The sequence below is a fragment of the Muscardinus avellanarius genome (genome assembly GCF_963383645.1).
Source record: "Muscardinus avellanarius genome assembly, chromosome: 2".
In the NCBI taxonomy this organism is placed as follows: Eukaryota; Metazoa; Chordata; class Mammalia; order Rodentia; family Gliridae; genus Muscardinus; species Muscardinus avellanarius.
Window position 1 is genome coordinate 7,278,259 of NC_137787.1, and position 18,436 is coordinate 7,296,694.

The window sequence follows — 18,436 nt, forward strand, 5'->3', positions numbered from 1 at the left end:
CGGCAGGTCCAGCGATGGCTTTGCCAACCCACCCCAGGACATCCATGCACCTGTGAATCTGCTGCCTCGGACGGCTCAGGGGAGCTGAGGCTGCTGGCACATCACAGGGAGGCGGGCCTGGACCATTCAGGCGGTCCTAGCCTAGTCACAAGGGTCTTCACGAAGCAATGAGGGAGCTGGGGCGTCCATCCTTAGAGATGGTGTAATGAGGCAGCCTTGACCAGCCAGTGCTGTTTTTTTTTTTTTTTTTTAGAACCCAGGGACTTGTGCACACGAGGCTACTGAGCCACACCCCATCAGTGCTGGCTTTGCAGGCAGAGGAATAGGCACGAGCCAAGGAATGCAGGTGCTCCCTACACACTGAAACAGGCAAGCAACAAGCGTTTCCCCTGGAGCCTCCAGGTGGGATCTAGCCCTGCCCACATCTTGATTTTGGCCCAGTCAGTGACAGTCATTTTGGACTTTTGGCCTCTGCAATTGCAGTATAATAAATTTGTGTTATTTTAAGCCACTACATTTATGGAAATTTTTGTTATAGCAGCTATAGGAAACTTATACTGTTGCAGATGGTGATCAGGGCTATGAGGAAATATAACAGGCGCATAATGGAGAGTGACTGTCGGGTCAGGGCATGACTTTTGGCTTACCCTGGGACGCGACTCCCAGCAGTAATGTTGGGGTAGCCAGTCGTGTAGGGGTCTAGATACACAGGGCCTTGGACCTAGCACGGGCAGGTGTAAAGATCCTGAGGGCAGGCAGGAGATGAGTGCTGGTGGAGTCACTATCTACTCAGGTTTTCTGAGAACAGAGAGCATCCTACCAAAGGGTGTCAAGCAGCCTCTGGCCTTGATAGTGTGTGTCTGCCAGACACCCGACACCGGAAAACACATTTCTCCATTGTCAAGAGTAGAGAATCTTTTTCCTCTAGCCATGCAGGGGCACACACATGGCAGAGACATGGAACAGACACCCTGATGGAGGTCAGTAGCCAGTCAGGAAGAGCCGAAATGCAAGAGGTTTGGGTACTCACTGCTCTCCCATGATGTGGCTCTTGGTAAAAAAAAAAAAAAAAAAGACCAACCAATTGCCTACTAAATAATTCAATGTTTTGGGGAGAAACTGTTCACAATGAAATCTGCCTCTGCCAGGAACAAGGGGGTTAAGCTGACTTCACAAAGAGGTTTATGGCCAGGAATGGCAGCACATAACTGCAATCCCATTACTCGGGAGGCCAAGGCAGACAGATGGCAAGTTTGAGGCCAGCCTCAGCAGCTTAGCAAAGGAGGCTCTCAGCAACTTAGCATGAGCCTGTTTCAAAATAAAAAATAGAATAGGTCAAGCCAGGCATGGCGGAGCACACTTGTAATCCCAGCATTTGGGAGGTTGAGACAAGAGGATCATGGTTTGTGGACAGCCTCAGCTACTTAGTGAGGCCCTTTGCAACCTAGTGAGACCCTGTTTCGAAATAAAAAATAAATAAATAAATAGGGCTGGGTGTAGCTTGAAAGTAGAATGCCCCCTGGGTTCCATCTCCAGTACTGCAATAAATAATAAATAAATAAATAAATAAATAAATAAATAAATAAAATATATCTGGGGGTATAGCTCAGAGATAGAATGTCCCTGGGTTCAACCCCCAGTACTAAAACAAACAAACAAATGAACGACAAGGCTTTGTGGGCACAAGGGACACGGGGCAGCACACTCAAGCCCAGGCCAGTTCAACAGTGGTCGCCAATCCTCTGCCCACCCTGGGCTCTCAGTCAGATGCAGAGCGCAGGGACCCTCGCCCCGTTGTCGGTCACCCACAGCTCCAGGGCCAATTGTCACTCTGCATGGTTGTGGGAACAGGGGAAGGCCTGGGGACCACAGAACAGGGACTGGGCCTCCCAGATGACATTTAAAGGGACTGGCTGGGCCATCCATTTCCTCCCATTGAAGGGGGCTCCTTTCACTGTAGAAGTTTCTGGAAGCCCTTCTACTTCAAGTTGTATAATCTGGAGCTCAGCCTGGTGTGCTGGTACAGGCCTGTAATCCTAGGACTTGGGAGGCTGAGACAGGATCGCAGGTTCGCAGCCTCTGTCCTCAGCAACTCAGTGAGACTCTCAGAGACTTAGCAAGACCCTATTATAAAATTTAATTTTTTGTAGTACTGGCGATGGAACCCAGGGGCATTCTGAGCTACAGCCCCAGTGTTATTTTATTCTTTTATTTTGAAACAGGGCCTCACTAAGTTGGTGCTGCTGGCCTTGAACCTGTGATCCTCCTGCCTCAGCCCCCTAAGCACTGGGATTACAAGCATGTGGCACCACTCCTGGCAAAGACACTGTTTAAAAAATATAAAAAATAGGCTGGGTATGATACAGCTCAGTGGTAGAGTACTCATCTACTGTGCGTGAAGCCGTGGAGTCAATCCTCAGCACCAAAAATTATAAAATATAAAAAGGGGACTGGGGTTGTAACTCAGAGGTAGAATACTCTACCAATTGAAAATTGGGTTCAATTTTCAATCCAAAAATAGAATAAAAATAATAAATAAATAAAAAGGCTGGGGTTTCCGGGCGGCGCGTGGACTGGAGGCCGAGTGCGCCCGCGGCCGCCGACATGGAGACCCTGTACCGGGTCCCGTTCTCAGTGCTCGAATGCCCCAACCTGAAGCTGAAGAAACCGCCCTGGGTGCACATGCCGTCGGCCATGACGGTGTACGCCCTGGTGGTGGTGTCTTACTTCCTCATCACTGGAGGAATAATTTATGATGTTATTGTTGAACCTCCAAGTGTTGGCTCTATGACTGATGAGCATGGGCATCAGAGGCCAGTAGCTTTCTTGGCCTACAGAGTAAATGGACAATATATTATGGAAGGACTTGCATCCAGCTTCCTGTTTACAATGGGAGGTTTAGGTTTCATAATCCTGGACCAATCCAATGCACCAAATATTCCAAAACTCAATAGATTTCTTCTCCTATTCATTGGATTCGTCTGTGTCCTATTGAGTTTTTTCATGGCTAGAGTATTCATGAGAATGAAACTACCGGGCTATTTGATGGGTTAGAGTGCCTTTTGAGAAGAAATCAGTAGATACTGGATTTGCTCCTGCTAATGAAGTTTTAAAGGCTGTACCAATCCTCTATTGTGAAATAAGGAAAAGAATAAAGAGCAGCAGTAAACGAAGTATCAAGTGAAACCATGGGAAGCATATTAAAGCTTGGTCCAGAGTCTCCTAGTATCAAAGACAATTGTATCACAGTATTTTTTCCTGCTGACTTATTCTTCTGTACCAGCGATGTTAAGTGGCATTTCTTCTTAGTTTTTCATTTCTTAAATGTACTACACTTTCTAAAACTGTAATGTTGAATAAAGTGATTATTTTTACAACCCCCTAAACATTTTTTGGAGGTAGTTCTGATTTTCAGAAAATAAGGTAAAATCAGGAAGCAAGATCCAAAAGCTGAGAACTCCAGACTGCTGGTCACCTCACCCACGGTGCTTTGCCTTTAAATACTGTGTGTGGTAGTATGATAGCTCACATATGTATGCAAGACTGTTTTTCTGAATAATATGTGTGAAAGGAGCAGAAATAAATAATTTTTCTAATGAAAAAATAATAATAAAAATAAAAAGGCTGGGAGAGTATCTTGGGGGTAGAATGACCCTGGGTCAAAGCCCACAGTACCACAAAAAAGAAAAGAAAAAGAAAAGAGATCTGCCCATGTTCTACAGTGGACAAAAAGTCAAATCAAATATAAATGCAGGCTCCGAGAGTGTGGCGACCCTCCGCCCTATGCCTCTCTGCAGCCTCTGTCCTGGCCCGGCCCGGCCATGCTAGCGCCTATCCCCTGAGCCTCTGGCTCCCTCCTGCGCAGCGATGGAGACCTCCCTTGCCCGGTGGCTCAGAGGAATCCACGCAGTCGTCGTCGTTGTCGAGGGACCACTCACAGTAGCAGCTGCCACCGCTTCCTGAGGCAGTAACAATGGCTCCAGGTCCCCACCTGGACCCCGGGTGGGAACAGCTCTGGGCACCTGGCTTTCTTTCCTTCTTCAAAAGCGGTGCTGCCCAGAGCCACGCAACGGCCACCAGCCGTCCCCAGGCGCTTGAGTCATGGGTGTCTCCTCTGTGGCGCTAAAGCTGTTGGGATTGTCTCTAAACTGGAAGAAAGCGCTTGGGACTCTGAGATAGGTCTTTTGAAATTCCCGCTTTCCTCTAAAGGTGCGTTAAAACCCGGGGCTGCTCCTGACTCAAACAGTCCCTACGCTGGCCAGCATCGCGGCCTCCAGAAACGGGGAGCTGCAGAGACCACCCAGGTGGTGGGGGTCCCGGCACTCTTTGTCTTCTGCTTTATTCTTCTTGGTGGGACATGTGGTCAAGGGAGCGAGGGAGGCCTGTTCCCTTCAGGGGGCCCGGCTGGGCCTCCCTCCACGCCCTGCAGCTGGCCGGAGGGGACTTGTCCTGCCTCGACTCCTCCTCAGCTCCCAGCGAGCTGGGCTACTTCAAAGGCACACTGGCACCACCTCCCCAGGGGACAGCCATTTCCTTCTCCAGCCCAGGGAAGGAGCACTGGCTTCCCAAACCCCATCCAGTGTGAGAAAGCCTGGCCTGAGGTTCCTTCTGCCTTTGGCCTCACAGTGTTCAGACAGCTCCCCAAGCCCGGACAAGTCCAGAAGGTTGTCTGGGCCCAAGGGCCCCAGCAGCAGGGTAAGAACTGCTTAGAATCCCACAGTGACCAGGGCCACTGAAGACCTGGCGTCCACGGCCCAAAGAGCAGGGCGGGCGGAAAGCGCCGCCTCGCGCCTTCCTGCTGAGACCCTTCCAGATCGGGGTCTCCCTCGGGCTCCCACTCCAGCTCTTTCCGTCAGAACCGCCGCCCTCGTCCGCAGCCTTCTTTCTATCTTGCCTTTTCTTCCCCATTTTCGTCTTTCTCAGTCCCTCTTCCTTCGAGGCTTCTTCCGTCCTTCCTCTCGCTCCACTGCCTTTCATCTTCTCTTCCCCTCAATTTCTTTTGTCTTTCTATCCTCACCTCGCATCCAGTAGGACCCACTTACACTGGGGACCACTGCTTGGTGTGATCACGCCCCATTTCTCAGGTACAAAGGCAGTGACAGCCGCACCTCTGCAGACCACACCCTACAGGCCATACCCCCACAGGCCAGACCCAGGGAGACCGCTCTAAGGCCACGCCCATGCAGGTCACACCCAACAGACCACGCCTCCACATCGCACCCTACAGGCCACGCCCACATAGCTGTGCCCCCTCAGGCCACGCCCAATGTGTTATACTCCCGCACACCAGGACCGTGCAGATCACATCCCTTGAGGACCACACTCCCTGAGGTCCTGTCTGGCACCGGGAGGCTTGTGGGATTTCCACTTTCCAGCCAAGTTTCTTGCCACACCTGCTCAGGATCACCTGGCTGAAGACCTGCTTATAGCCAGCTCCTGGCTAGGGATCTAGGGTCTGCTTTGCTGACTTCGCAGGGGCAGGTACCCTTCCAGATGGAGTATCATCTCCACCTGCAGGAAGGAAAAGGGCCAAGCTTGACAGGCCTCACGCCCTGCCTCCCATCCACCTGGCCAGAGTCCTGGGCCCAGCCCTGCCCAGGGGATTCCGGCACCCAGCCAGGTTTGGGAACAGTCACAGCCACGATAAAAGGGGCTTGTTTTATTGGGGGGGGGCATGACTGGAGACCTGGTTGCTGGCCCCACAGCTGCAGGTCTCTCTCAGCCACATTCTCGTTTAAAACTAGAGGGCAGGACAGAGTAGTGGTTTGTCTCCTTCCTTCCCAGATTTGACTCTAAGTTTGCAAAAGATGGAGAGAAGGGTCCCTGAGTGTTGGTCACGCTTTGCCCTGGCCAACATCGATAGGGAACGTGCCCGTATTGGGAAATGACTCTGGTACTAATTTCAAAATGTATTTCAGTGTGGACACTCAGGCAGGGAGAAGGCGGCAGCTATTACCCAGCAGAGTTCTCTCACCAAAAGTGATTAGCAAGAACACAAAAGAATTGTAGCCCAGGGCCTTCGTATTTTAAAGACAAGTTCACAGATTAAATAACTTCAAGCAGACAGGCTGAAATTCCCCAAGGATGTGGGAGGATGGCACAGGTCTTCCTCAAAGAAGGCAGATATTTGTGACCCCTGACTGCTAATCAAGTAACACATTGGTCATGACAAAGGTTTGGGCCTGCACTACAGGAAGAAGGCTTTTGGTCAAGCAAGGGGTAAGATAAGCGAATCCTCCTACTCATGTCAAAAGGCTTGCCCCGGAGTTAATGGGCGCATCTACACCTAGTCGGGTCAAGAAGACTATTGCTTGAGCAAAAATGAGAGATAAAATCTTTATAAAAACCGTTCCGCATTCAAAACTTCAGTGTCTTATTTTCAAGGCACTCCACGTGTCACTCTCTGATGTAGTGCTTTTTAATTCTGTCCCTTCTTTCTACCTTTGAAACAATAAAAATTGCTTGAGTTTATAGCAGAACAGTTCTGGCTACCTTTTTCCTAAAGTTAGCTAAGAACAAGAAGCCACGGCTCCATCTCCCACCGTTACAACACGGGGCCTCAGTGGGCATGGTGTGTAGACCGACTCCACGAGGCTGCTCTGTGAAGAAGACAGACGGGGTTTAGGCGGCGGGGAACCCCGGGGAAACTGAGGCACTCAGAAGCTGGTTCTTTCCTTGGCAGTGTCGCAGGCCCTCTGTGCTTCTGTGGGGAGCCTCCTATTCTGGTGGCACCAAAACAGACTCAGGTGTGAGGAATGAGTTACTTAGAAACTGTGGCCAAGCTCAGGAAAGAGTGTGAGGTTTTGCCTCAACATGAAAAGAGGAACTTGAGTCAAAATGAGCACCAACCAACCGAGAACGGCCGGGGCTTCCTCGGGGGGCCTCTGGCTTGGATGAACCGGCCCTGAGCTTTATTTAACTTGTTCCTCCGTGGACCATTATTTGTTTTAGGAGGTATATTTTTATAGGAAGGTGCCTCCTTTTTTTTTGATACCGGGGATTGAACCTGGGCTGGAGGAGGGCGGGGGTCCCACCTCGAAGCTCCTCCTCCAACACTTTTGATTTTTATTTTGAACTATAGTCGTGCTCAGATGCTCAGGCTGGCCTCAAACCTGTGATCCTCCTGTCTCAGCCTACCAAGCACTGGGATTACAGGCAGGCACCGCTGTGCCCGGCTCCTGGGCTTTTGAATGGCTTTCTCCTTACTTTCCACACCTCCAGCAAGGCCGCCCGCCCCACACACTGTTGGCCAAAGCGAGTCTCTGTTTCTGGCAGCCCCCAAAGTCTGATGGAGCTCTGGATTTCAAAGCTGCCGAAGGGCGAGTGAGGATTCAGAATCCCAGGAAGCCGCCGCTGACAGAGTGCGGAGCCCAGAGGGGCACCGACAGAAGACAGACGCACGCCGGCTACACCTTCACAAGCTCTGGGTGCAACCCCCACGCGTGCAGCCACGAAGCCACGTCTCTCCCAGTCATACTTAGAGTCGTGCTCACTTTGAAGGAATAAAAGAAACCACAAGCGAGATCAAAGGCGTTGACCAGCTTTTAACTTAAGAGAGTTGCGACGTCTCTCAGGAAACCGCCCGTGAAGGCTGCCTGGGGCTGGGGAGGTTCACACAGTCCTGGACAAGGTGGAGGGAACGGTAGTGACCCCTGAGGCCCAGCCCCTGCCCCAAGCAGGCTCCCCGGGGACAAGCCCACGTCAGAGACCGAGGACAAATGGTTCCCGAGTACCTGAGAGGGTGGTCTTGCCCCAGCCAGGCCAGCACCTGGCCCTGGTGACTTCTACCAAGGACCAGGTGGAGACATGCAGGCTGACCCTAACCCTCCGGGGTCACTCTGTAGGTGCTGAGAACAAGCCTGCCACGAAAACCTCTGCAGTGAGCGAGCCCACCCGGCCTCTAGAAGTCAGCTCGGTGACCACTGGGGCTGGTGCAGCCCCTCCAGATTTTCCTCTTTGGATCAAGTGGCTTCAACCAAAGAGATTCCTTTGATCCCTATAGGACTAGCCTCCCCGAGAGACAGAGCTTCTCCCTCTGGACACACATTTGGGGTCTTTGGCCACGGGAACCCTCCTGTTCTCCAGCCCCTGAGTGAGGTGCTGCGTCGACCACTGCGTCCTCTATCATTTCCTTCAAGTTTTGGAAGCCAGCTATTGTGCCCGATATCTCTCCGCCCACTTCCACTTTCTTTTCAACTAAACCCCGCAGGATCCGCCATTGCTCCTCCGTGACGTGGTGTCTAGACCCTGTCTGCATCAGCCACTGTGACGAGAACGTGTGCCTCTTAGCATGGTCCCTGAGGACTTAGCAGCAGCACCCCGCTTACTGAGGACACCGAGACAGATGTCTCCTTTCTCCCCCCCTCCTTTCTCCCCCTCTCCCCAAAGTTCTCTTCTTGCAGCCAGATAAAAATAGCTTCCCTGGCTTGCACATCACCCCGCTGTCACACGCTGTGGTCAAACAAAGCCCTTAGTGTTTGTCGCACGCCTGTGCTTAGGGTGGTGTCTCCAGGCTCAGATGGGTGAGGCTGACTCTTTAAAATTCAGCTGCACTTCTGAGCATCTTAGCCTTCACCTGGTGACATCAGCTGTGAGCGTGGCCGGTCCTCGGGCCGCCTGTGCGTTCCCCTCCCTTCTCTCCTTCCGGGGCCACTCATCCACTCATTCCTCAGAGAGAGCCACAGAGAGACACCGGCCACGCCAGACACTCACTCCTCCACCCCGGGTGTCCTCTTCCCTAGCGTGTCCCTGCACTCTAGAGGACACAGGTAAGCCCCGCGTTCCTGCTCCACCTCATCATGGGGCCGGGTCACAGTTTCCTGCTCTTGGGAGAAAGGCCGTCACGCCTGGGCTTCCTGGGATGTGTGCTTTCTTCTTCTGTCTGTCTGTCTGTCTGTCTGTCTGTCTCTCTCTCTCTCTTCACCTGTGTAAGCTCAAAGCAGGTCTAGACTTCTCAGTCCATTAAGGACTTACCTGAACAGTGAATTTGTCATCTTCATTGGGCAGGATTCTGTAGGTGTAAACGCAGTTCCGATACCTGAAATAGATTAAAGACTTCATTCGAAGGCAGCAGAATCCAGTTTCCTTGCAATTGAAAGGTCAAGACCTCCTGAAACAGCTCAAAGAAGTCTCTAGATTTGAGAGATGATGGAGCCCCACCATGGAGCAATCTGGACGGCAGAGCACGGCTTGTCCCCCCCTCTCCCCCATCAGCGTGCAAGGAGCAGGAGGAAAGGGCAGGGGTCATCCGGGTGCGGGCACATATTAACTTCCGTGCTCCACAGCTACAGGGTGCGACCTGAAGGTTCCACCACCCCGACAGGCCTCCTCCGCTCTTTAATGGCTGAGTATGAGAATGGAGCATGGGGGGAGAGGTGGTAAAAGAAAATTAAGACTCCTAGGGGCTGGTAAGGTAGGCCTTGGGGAACAACTCTCAGGCACAGCTGCTGAGGGACCACACTGGCCGAGGCCAGGCTCCCTCAGTGTCTCCCCTCCCTGACCCAGCTTCGTCCCCCTCCCCCACCGGGCCCTCCCAGGGTCTTGTTCTCCTGGAGTGGGCCACTGTCCCCTCAGAGACCCAGATTTGCCCCAGCAGGTGGTGGGTGGGCCTTGGGGATGTTTCTAAGGAAGTGCCAGGCCCCCAGATTTCCTTCTCTTCTTACTTTCTTTGGCTCAGGGATCCCCTTTTTGCTTTCCTAAGACCTCTGAGAGGAGGGGAGCTTGTGAAACGCTAGTGTCCTGGAGTGGCGCTCTGGGGTGTCCCCAGCTTGCCCGGAAGCCGGCAGCAACCCTGGCAGAGGGTCTCCATGGCCCCGCAGCCAAGCCCACGGCTGTCACAGTTCTGGGAAATGCTGTCGCTGTTTGCACCCAATCCTCTTCCTTAAGGCTGCTGGTCTGTTCTCTCACCCCCTGTTGGGGTTATCAGGAACCTTCAAAACTTGCTGCCCCTGCAGATCTCCAGGCAGTGGCCAGTCTCTGGTGGCAAGACTGCTTCTTGCTAGAAGTTTCACTTTCTCCTCCTGTGTGCTAGGCACTCCACTAAGCATTTACTTATGTTATTGTTTAACTTGACTCAAAAAATTGTACACTAGTTGAGAAGAAGTAAAAAGCATACAGAAAGATATAAAATGAAAATAAGTGTCTTCTCCAACTCTGTAGGCCCCATTTCTTAGAGTTACTACTTCTGTTTGTAAAATGATCTAGAACTTTCAAACATATGCATGTATATATGCATATTTTAAAATGCAAATCAAATCAGAATATAGATCCAAATTTTGCTTTTTTTTTTCTTTTACCAAAAAGTAAAATATAATCCTAGAGGTCTTCTCACACACACAGAAATGGCTGGCCACCATCCTCACCATGGGGGTCTGCAGCCCGATGGCGGACAGGTGGTTGCCTTTAGCTCTAGCGTCTCTGTTCCTGAGTCCTTGAGTGCACGGGCGCACACATCGTTTTAGTTTCCTCACCAGTGAGATGGAGATGATGCTGACACAACATCTACCCATAGTTGTGTCGGTTAAGTGAGCTCATCCTGTATGGAAAGCCTTTCGAGCAGCACCTGGCACTTGCTGGTCCTCGCACGTGTCGACGTGTACTAGAGGCGGTCCATAAATCACTAGAAGGACACAACTGGGCTAAAGACGAGGGCGTCTTACGTCCTGGCCAAGGCTACCAATTGCCTCCAGTGATGCTGAGTGTCATTTTTCTCTCCTGCTAACTGGATGTGAAAGTGTCTATTTCCCCACACCCAACCAACCGGCTGTTATCAGACTTTTAAATCTTTGCAAATTTGAGAGGTGAAAGAAAAACCATACCTTGGTTTAATTTGCCTTTCTTTATGAGAAAGGTTCATGGTGTTCTCATGTCTAGTTATTTCTATTTCTTTTTCTGTGAATTTCTCTTCGTGTTTTTTTTTTTCTTTTGTACTGGGAATTGTTATTGTTTTTGTTTCTGTGGTACTAGGAATTGAACCCATGGACATTCTACCTCTGAGCTACACCCCCAGCCCTATTTTTTATTCTTTATTTTGAGACGGGGTCTCACTGAGTTGCAGAGGGCCTCACTAAGAGGCTGAGGCTGTCCAGGAACCACGATCCTCCGGTCTCAGCCTCCCAAATGCTGGGATTACAAGCGTGGGCCACCACGCCCTGCTAGTTATTTATTTTTAACAATGTTTACTGGTTATTATTATTATATAGCTGGGTAAAAGTTACAATTTGATATGTTCAGTTTTATAATCTTTTATGTTATAACTTTGAATCATTGAAAGCCTAAAGAAAACTTTTGGTGATGTTTTGGGAAATTTCAGTTCTGCACGGGAAAGCTGCTTCTCTCTTCTTTCAGTCCCTTTCGTTTCTTTTTGTTCCCTGTCCTGTCTCCAGAGCCACAACAGTCTTGTATCAGAGACAGCAAGGAGAAATCTCTGGCCCAGTGTCACCTCCTCTTCCTGAGACCTCCCTGGGACAGGGGGCCTCACCCGTCCTCATCGGAGCTTGTCAGAACAGCCAGAGCCGGCGCCGCCCTGTTGTGGTCTGGCCTTTCTGAGCTCTGACACTTCCTCCAGCAGATAAACAAATGAGGGAGGAGGACGGTTGGCCAGGGCACTGTCTTAGGGAAGAGCTCCCACCCGCTTTGAGTGCCAGCCTGGAGAGAGAAGACTGGAGTCCAGGGCCAGGGCAGGGTCAGAGCAGGACAGCCCTTCCAGTTTGTTTGTTTTGGTCCTGGGATTAAATCCAGAGCATGCTACCTCCAAGCTATACCCTTAGTCCTTTTTATTTTTTATTTTGAAACAGGGTCTTGCTAAGTTGCAGAGGGCCTCACTAAATTGCAGAAACTGGCTGTGAGCCTGAGATCCTACTGTCTCAGCCTCCCAAGTACGGGGCTTCCAGGCATGCGTGCCACCATGCCTGGCCTCCCTGCAGTTAAAACAAGTGCAACAGACTGGGCTTTCAGGCTTTCTCAATGGTGTTCAAACAACACTAAAACAAAGAACTAGCCCTATATTACTAAGACAGAGCAGAACCAGAAGCAAGTTCAGTAAGGAAGAGAGGTGCTTTCCACTTCAAGGGGAACTTCTCTGCGGATGAGCACAATGCTCCTGGAGGAATCACTTTAAATCTTAAAGGGAAACACACAGCATGGCCACCATAGTTCCAAGCTCCTGGAGGAGGAGTCTGGCCTTCCCTGTCTACCAGCAACAGCCCTCCACCCTGGTCCTATATGTACCCATTTCTATATAAACACATATAGGTCTTGTATGTACCCATTTATATAAACACACACATGTCTGTGTGCAGCAAACGCGTGTACATATATAAACACATGCGTACAATATGTATATATTATTATATAACATACGATATATCCACACATATCATATACACACATAGGCACAGCATAAACATGTGGCACACACACCTACACCCACGTGTATTTGCACTTAACACACACATCTACATCTATACAAAATCCTATAGAACCAAGTTTGAGGCGGGGGAGGTCGCTCAGCAGTGGAGTGCTGGCTGTAGCCTGTACACAGCTCCGGGTTCCCTCCCCAGCACCACACACACACACACACACACACACACACACACACACACGCACGCACACACACACAAGGTTTGAAGCAAAGATTCCACAACTAAATAGTGTTTGACAAGTCCTGGCGGGGCGGCGCCTCCCCAGCCCCTCCTCGGCTCCCTGTGGAGCGCTGATGACAGTCCATGGCGCTGGCACTCTCTGGTCACCCTGCAGGGAGTGATCAAGTTGCATTTCAGGTGTTGGGAATATCCCCGCTGGGGACTCAGGTCAGAGCTTCCTTCTGCACCAAATGACATCGTCCATTCTCAAACGAAGAGGGCTTGGAGCACGTTTCCCATTTGACTCCCTCGGAGGGGCACCAGTGCCTGCCCTGAGCTGAGCTGGGAGAGGTGAGCGGTGCCTCCGGGCTGGGGGAGGGACACGTCCCCATCAGCCCTGATGTGGCCCAGGAAGTCTGACTCCGGGACATGAGGACCAGCAAATGGAATCAGGAAGAAACAGCACAGTGTTTAATTTATCCTTTTTGGTAACTATCACTATTTCTGTCTGAGTGTTCCTAGCCCAATATGGCCAGCCATGCCCAGACACATGCTTTTGTGTGTGTGTTTGTGTGGTACTGGGGCTGGAACCCAGGGGCCTTCTACCTCTGGCAATACTCCCTATTTTTTATATTTTGTTTGGAATAGGGTCTCACTAAGTTGCTGAGAGCCTCACTCAGCAGCTGAGGCTGGCTTCGAACCTGTGTGATCCTCTTGCCTCAGGCTCCCAAGCGCCGGGGTTACAAGCGTGCGCCACCACGCCTGACTCAGAAACATCCTTTACTGTGTGAGCCCCACAGAGAGGCAGAGAGATCAAACCTAAGGTCAAGAACCTCATGAGTGTCTGTCTCGTTCAGCTGATCAGCATGCCTGCCTGCCTTCCTTCCTTCCTTCTTTCCTTCCTTCCTTTCTTTTGGAACTGGGGGTTGAACCTAGGGCCATTCTATCTCTGAACTACACCCCCAGCCCTGTTTTATTTTTTATTTTGAGACAGGGCCTCACTACGTTGCTAAGGCTGGCCTTAAACCAGCAATCCTCCTTTCTCAGCCTCCCAGGCCTGGAATGGTAAGTGTGCACCACCACACCCGGTCTGTCGTTATTTCTAAACCCTCTGTGACTGTCCCTTTGTATCGCTTCTAGTTCCTAATGTTGTCTTCGTGTGTTTTTCTCGTCTTTTCTTGGCTCAGTGTTACACGTTTCTGAACGAGACAGGGTGGGAAGGAGTCCAGATGGGATCGGCTGGAAGGTCTGCGTTCAGTAAGCCACTTGAAGCTGAGTGTGGTGTGCACGCCTGCAATCCCAGTACTTGAGAGGCTGAGACAGGAGGATTACAGGTTCAAGGCCAGCCTTGGCAATTTAGTGAGACCTCCTAGCAACTTAGTGAGACCCTGTTGCAAAAAAAAAAAAAATATATGGCTGGGGGTGTATCTCAGCAGTAGAACACCTTGAGTTCAATCCTCAGTACCAAAAACAACAACAAAAATCCATTTGGACCAATGTAGAATAGGAGGAAAATGTGTATCCACCCTGGAAAGCAGAGGTGTTCACTACCCACCAACCCCAACCCCAAAGAATTCCATGTGGATACAGCACTAAATTGATGAGTTAACAGAAGCCATTAGTTGCTAATCTGAGCCCCTCCAGAAGAGAGCAAGAGCAGGAGGAGGGCCCATGTGGCTCCAGGTGACAGGTAGGGTATTGCTAGGAGCCTGCTGAGCGCAGAGACCCAGCGGGACCTCTTTGTCCTACAGCTACACAAAAGAAAAACTCAAGAGTAACACTGGGAAGGGAGCCCACCACCTGTGGGTCGTCCTGCCCCTTGTCAACTGCCCCACCAGCTGACTGTGGGTGGGGTCTCCCTTCTCCCCCCTCTCCCTGCTGTTTCTTTCTGTGTTTGTTTGCTTGTTTGTTTAGAGAATTTCAGCAGAAAGCCCTTCCCACGTCTAAAAGAATCTAATTTTTCTTGACAGTTCTTTTCAGAAAAGAAAATTCACCAGACCTATGACGACACGTAACCACATCGAGGAGAGGGCACTGTCTCTCTTACCCATCCAAGGCTCCTCTTCACCTTACACTGCTTTAAGAAAACATATGGAGAAGTCTGATTCTTGAATTCTTAAGATTGAAGAGACCTCAAAGTGTCGGAAAATGGAAATATCCATTGTGAAAGCTGAACGAAGATTTTTTTTTTAATGGATCGAGTGAGAAACTTGGGGGTTGAGAGGTGGAGAGCAGAAACAGACAATCGAGGCAGGAAAGAGCAGCTGCAGGCCTGGAGAATGTCAGCGAGGAAGAAGAGGAATAGAGATGCCTGAGAGAAGGAAGACAGAGTCGGTGTGAAGTGACAGGCAGAGGAGAGATACAGAAGAGGCTGTCACCCCTTCAACACGCGGTGGGGCTTCCTGAGAGGGCAAGATAACGTGTGTGTGTGTGTGTGTGTGTGTGTGTGTGTGTGTGTGTCTATGTCTGTGTGTCTGTGTGTGCGTATGGTCCTAGGGACAGACCCCAGAGCATTCTACGTTTGAGCTGCACCCCAGCCTTATGTATGTATGCATGTATGTATGTATGTATGTATGTATTTTTGTGGTACTGGGGATGGAACCCAGGAGCATTCTACCTCTGAGCTACACCCCTAGCCCTATTTTTTATTCTTTATTCTGAAACAGGGTCTCACTGAGTTGCAAAGGCCTCACTAAGTAGCTGAGGCTGTTTATGAACCTCGATCCTCCTGTCTCAGCCTCCCAAAGTGTGCGCCACCACGGCCGGCTATTTTTATCATTTCTAATGATTGATATTTATACAAAAGTTAAGGAGATTGAACCCGGGGGCATTCTACCTCTGACCTACACTCTCCACTCTATTTTTTATTCTTTATTTTGAAACAGGGTCTCACTAAGTTGCTGGAGTTCTCTCTAGATGCCAAGGCCGGCCTGACACCTGCAACCATCCTGTCTGAGCCCCCTAAAGTACTGGAATTACAGGTGTGCACTACTGTACCCAGCTCAGAGGATTTTTTTTTTTTTCAGTACTGGGGATTGAACCGAGGGGTGTTCTGCCTCTGAGCTACACCCCTAGCCCTATTTTTTATTCCTTATTATGAAACAGGGTCTCACTAAATTGCAGAGGCCCTCACTAAGTAGCTGAGGCTGAACTGGTGATCCTCCTGTCTCAGCCTCCCAGGTACTGGGATTACAAGCGTGCACCAACACACCCAGCTATTTTTTATTCTTAATTTTGAAACAGAGTCTCACTTAGTTGCAGAGGGCCTTACTAAGTAGCTGAGGCTGGCTTTGAACCTGCAATTCTCTTGTCTCAGCCTACCACATATTGGGATTAAAGCATGCACTATCATGCTGTTTTGAGATAATTTTTAAAAATACAAAACTGAATTAGGCACGCAGCTCAGTGGTAGTGCACTTGCCCTAATTCAATCTCCAACAGAAAAAAATTACATATATCTATTCCATATATCTATTTATTTATTTATTTATTTATTTATTTATTTATTTTGGTGGTACTGGGGTTCCAGGAAGCCCTTCTACCTCTGGGCTACACTCCCAGACCTATTTTTTTTAAATATATTTTTAGCCGGGCGTGGTGGCGCACGCTTGTAATCCCCGCGCTTGGGAGGCAGAGACAGGAGGATCGCGCAGGTTCGAAGCCAGCCGCGCACGCTGGCTTAGGAGACCCTGTTTCCAAATAAAAATGTAAAAATAGGTCTGGGAGTGTAGCCCGGAGGTAGAAGGGCTTCCAGGAACCCCAGTACCACCAAAAAAAAAAAATAAAAAAATAAAAAATAAATATATTTTTATTTGTTTTTTGATGGTTTTTTTGTGATACTGGGGTTCCTGGAAACCCTTCTACCTCCGGGCTACACTCCCAGACCTATTTTATATTTTTATTTGGAAACAGGGTCTCTTAAACCAGCGAGGCTGGCTTCGAACCTGCATGATCCTCCTGTCTCCGCCTCCCAAGTGCGGGGATTACAAGCGTGCGCCACCACGCCCAGCCATATGTCTATATTTATACATGAAGCAGAAGAGGTAAATAAACCTATGAGCCTGTGACTTAAAAAAAAAGTAGAATATTAAGTGGATAAACTTTTGACAAATAGCATAAAAGAAAGAAGCAAAGGCCAGTCAAGTTGGAGATGTGCTTTTGCCCACTCCCCGCTCCATCCACCCTCAGTCTTTTCTACCTGGCTTGTGTCAGTAAGCTGACCTCCAAGGGCTGCTTCACCTGGCTTTGGGAGGCACCGGCAGGTGAGAGATGGGGGGGTATTTGCTGTCCTGCCCCCACCGGCCTGCTACAGAGGAGGCGCCAGCCAAGCCCGGGGCCCGCGTCCCAGCCGCAGCCGTGCCGGGCTCTGGCGACACCTCCCTGCCCTGCATCTTCAGGTCCAGGGGCAGAAGGGCATCCCAGGCTGCGTCACCATCCGGAGCTCTATCTGCCTTCTCTCTTGAATGTGCCACCGCTTCCTGCCGGATCCTGGCCACCACACACAGAGGAGAACGGGAAGAGGAAGCGAGCAGAAGCAGAAGAGACGTTCAGCCATTACAGCAAACTGCTTCACCGTAGGCCAGAAAGCCTCCACCAACGCGTTGTCCTCTGGAGAGGACATAAACCCGATCAGAAGTGACGTGGAAAGTAGAAAGACAAGACTGTCAATGCAGAAAAGGAAATGGAAGAAAATACTAAGAATCACCTCTAGAAACTGCTCTGAGAAGTGACTTTGTCAATGTTCTCAAAGATTTTCAAAAATCAGATAATGATGATGCCTCATAATGGCTTCGGGAGACTTTATAAAGCTTGCGTGACTCCGTGTGTGTGTGTGTGTGTGTGTGTGTGTGTGTGTGTGTGTGTGTTCCTGGGGATTAAACCCAGGGTGCTTCTCTACCACTGAACTACACTCCCATTCCTTTTAATTTTTTATTTTGTAACAGGCTCTCACTAAGTTGCTGAGGGCCTTCCTAAATTGCTGTGGCTGGTCTTGAACTCCTGTCTCAGCCCCACAAGTAATGAGATTACAAATGTGTACCACCACACCCGGCTTTTATAATAATGACTACCCCCCCACACTGGGGATTGAACCCAGGGGCATTCTACTGCTGAGCTATACCACCAGCCCTTTTTTATTTTTTATTTTGAAACAAGGCCTTGCTAAATTGCTGAGGCTGGCCACAAACCTGAGATCCTCCTGTCTTAGCCTCCCAGATACTGGGATTATAATCATGTGCCACCATGCTTGGCTTACATGACTCTTAAACATTTATAAATCATTCTAACACACACACACACACATACACACACACACATATAATCATAGTGTAATAACAATTATCATAATCATGCATAGTTCATTTCAATCATGCAAAAATGGTTGGATGTTAGAAAGTATATAAAATAAAGCCATGATGCCAAAAAATGAAATAAGGATACAATATAATCATCATGATTGACATGAAAAGGGCAGTTGATAAGATTCAACACTCAGCCCTTCAGAACTCTTTATAAAACTAGAAAAAGATCGCTTCCTTACCATAACAACCAGCTGGAGTGTAGAGTCGCTCTGGGCCACGTGCTGCCCCCGTCCCCGTCACCCCCAAGCAACGCCGTGTGTGACCCTCAAAGGACTTCTAAGAAAGAGGCCCTCTTTCCCCAACATTCCCCACTGTATTATTTTAGAATTATAGGCCATGTAATAAACTATGAAATCTGAAAAAGAGTTTTATTTGGAGGGAGACCACAAAATGATCACAATTTAGAGAAACTGGAAAATAATTTGAACTAATGAGAAATGGGTGCAGTGACAGAATAGAAGGCACATTTATAAAAACTACAACTTGGGGGCACAC

The 18,436-nt window shown here is 49.6% G+C and overlaps 1 protein-coding gene and 1 pseudogene across 2 annotated transcripts in view; one reads left to right on the top strand and one right to left on the bottom strand.

Annotated features, from left to right (window-relative positions):
- INPP5D (inositol polyphosphate-5-phosphatase D) overlaps positions 1–18,436 on the bottom strand; it is a gene marked incomplete at both ends in the record, with an annotated part of 120,797 nt that overhangs the window by 91,827 nt on the left and 10,534 nt on the right. The window contains one exon of the mRNA XM_080689298.1: positions 8,974–9,037. Coding sequence (XP_080545424.1) covers positions 8,974–9,037 — 64 coding nt within the window. The remainder of the gene's footprint in view (positions 1–8,973; positions 9,038–18,436) is intronic.
- On the top strand, positions 2,452–3,022 carry LOC308258440 (oligosaccharyltransferase complex subunit OSTC-like; annotated as a pseudogene). Its single transcript has one exon. The product of its transcript is annotated as an oligosaccharyltransferase complex subunit OSTC-like (transcript).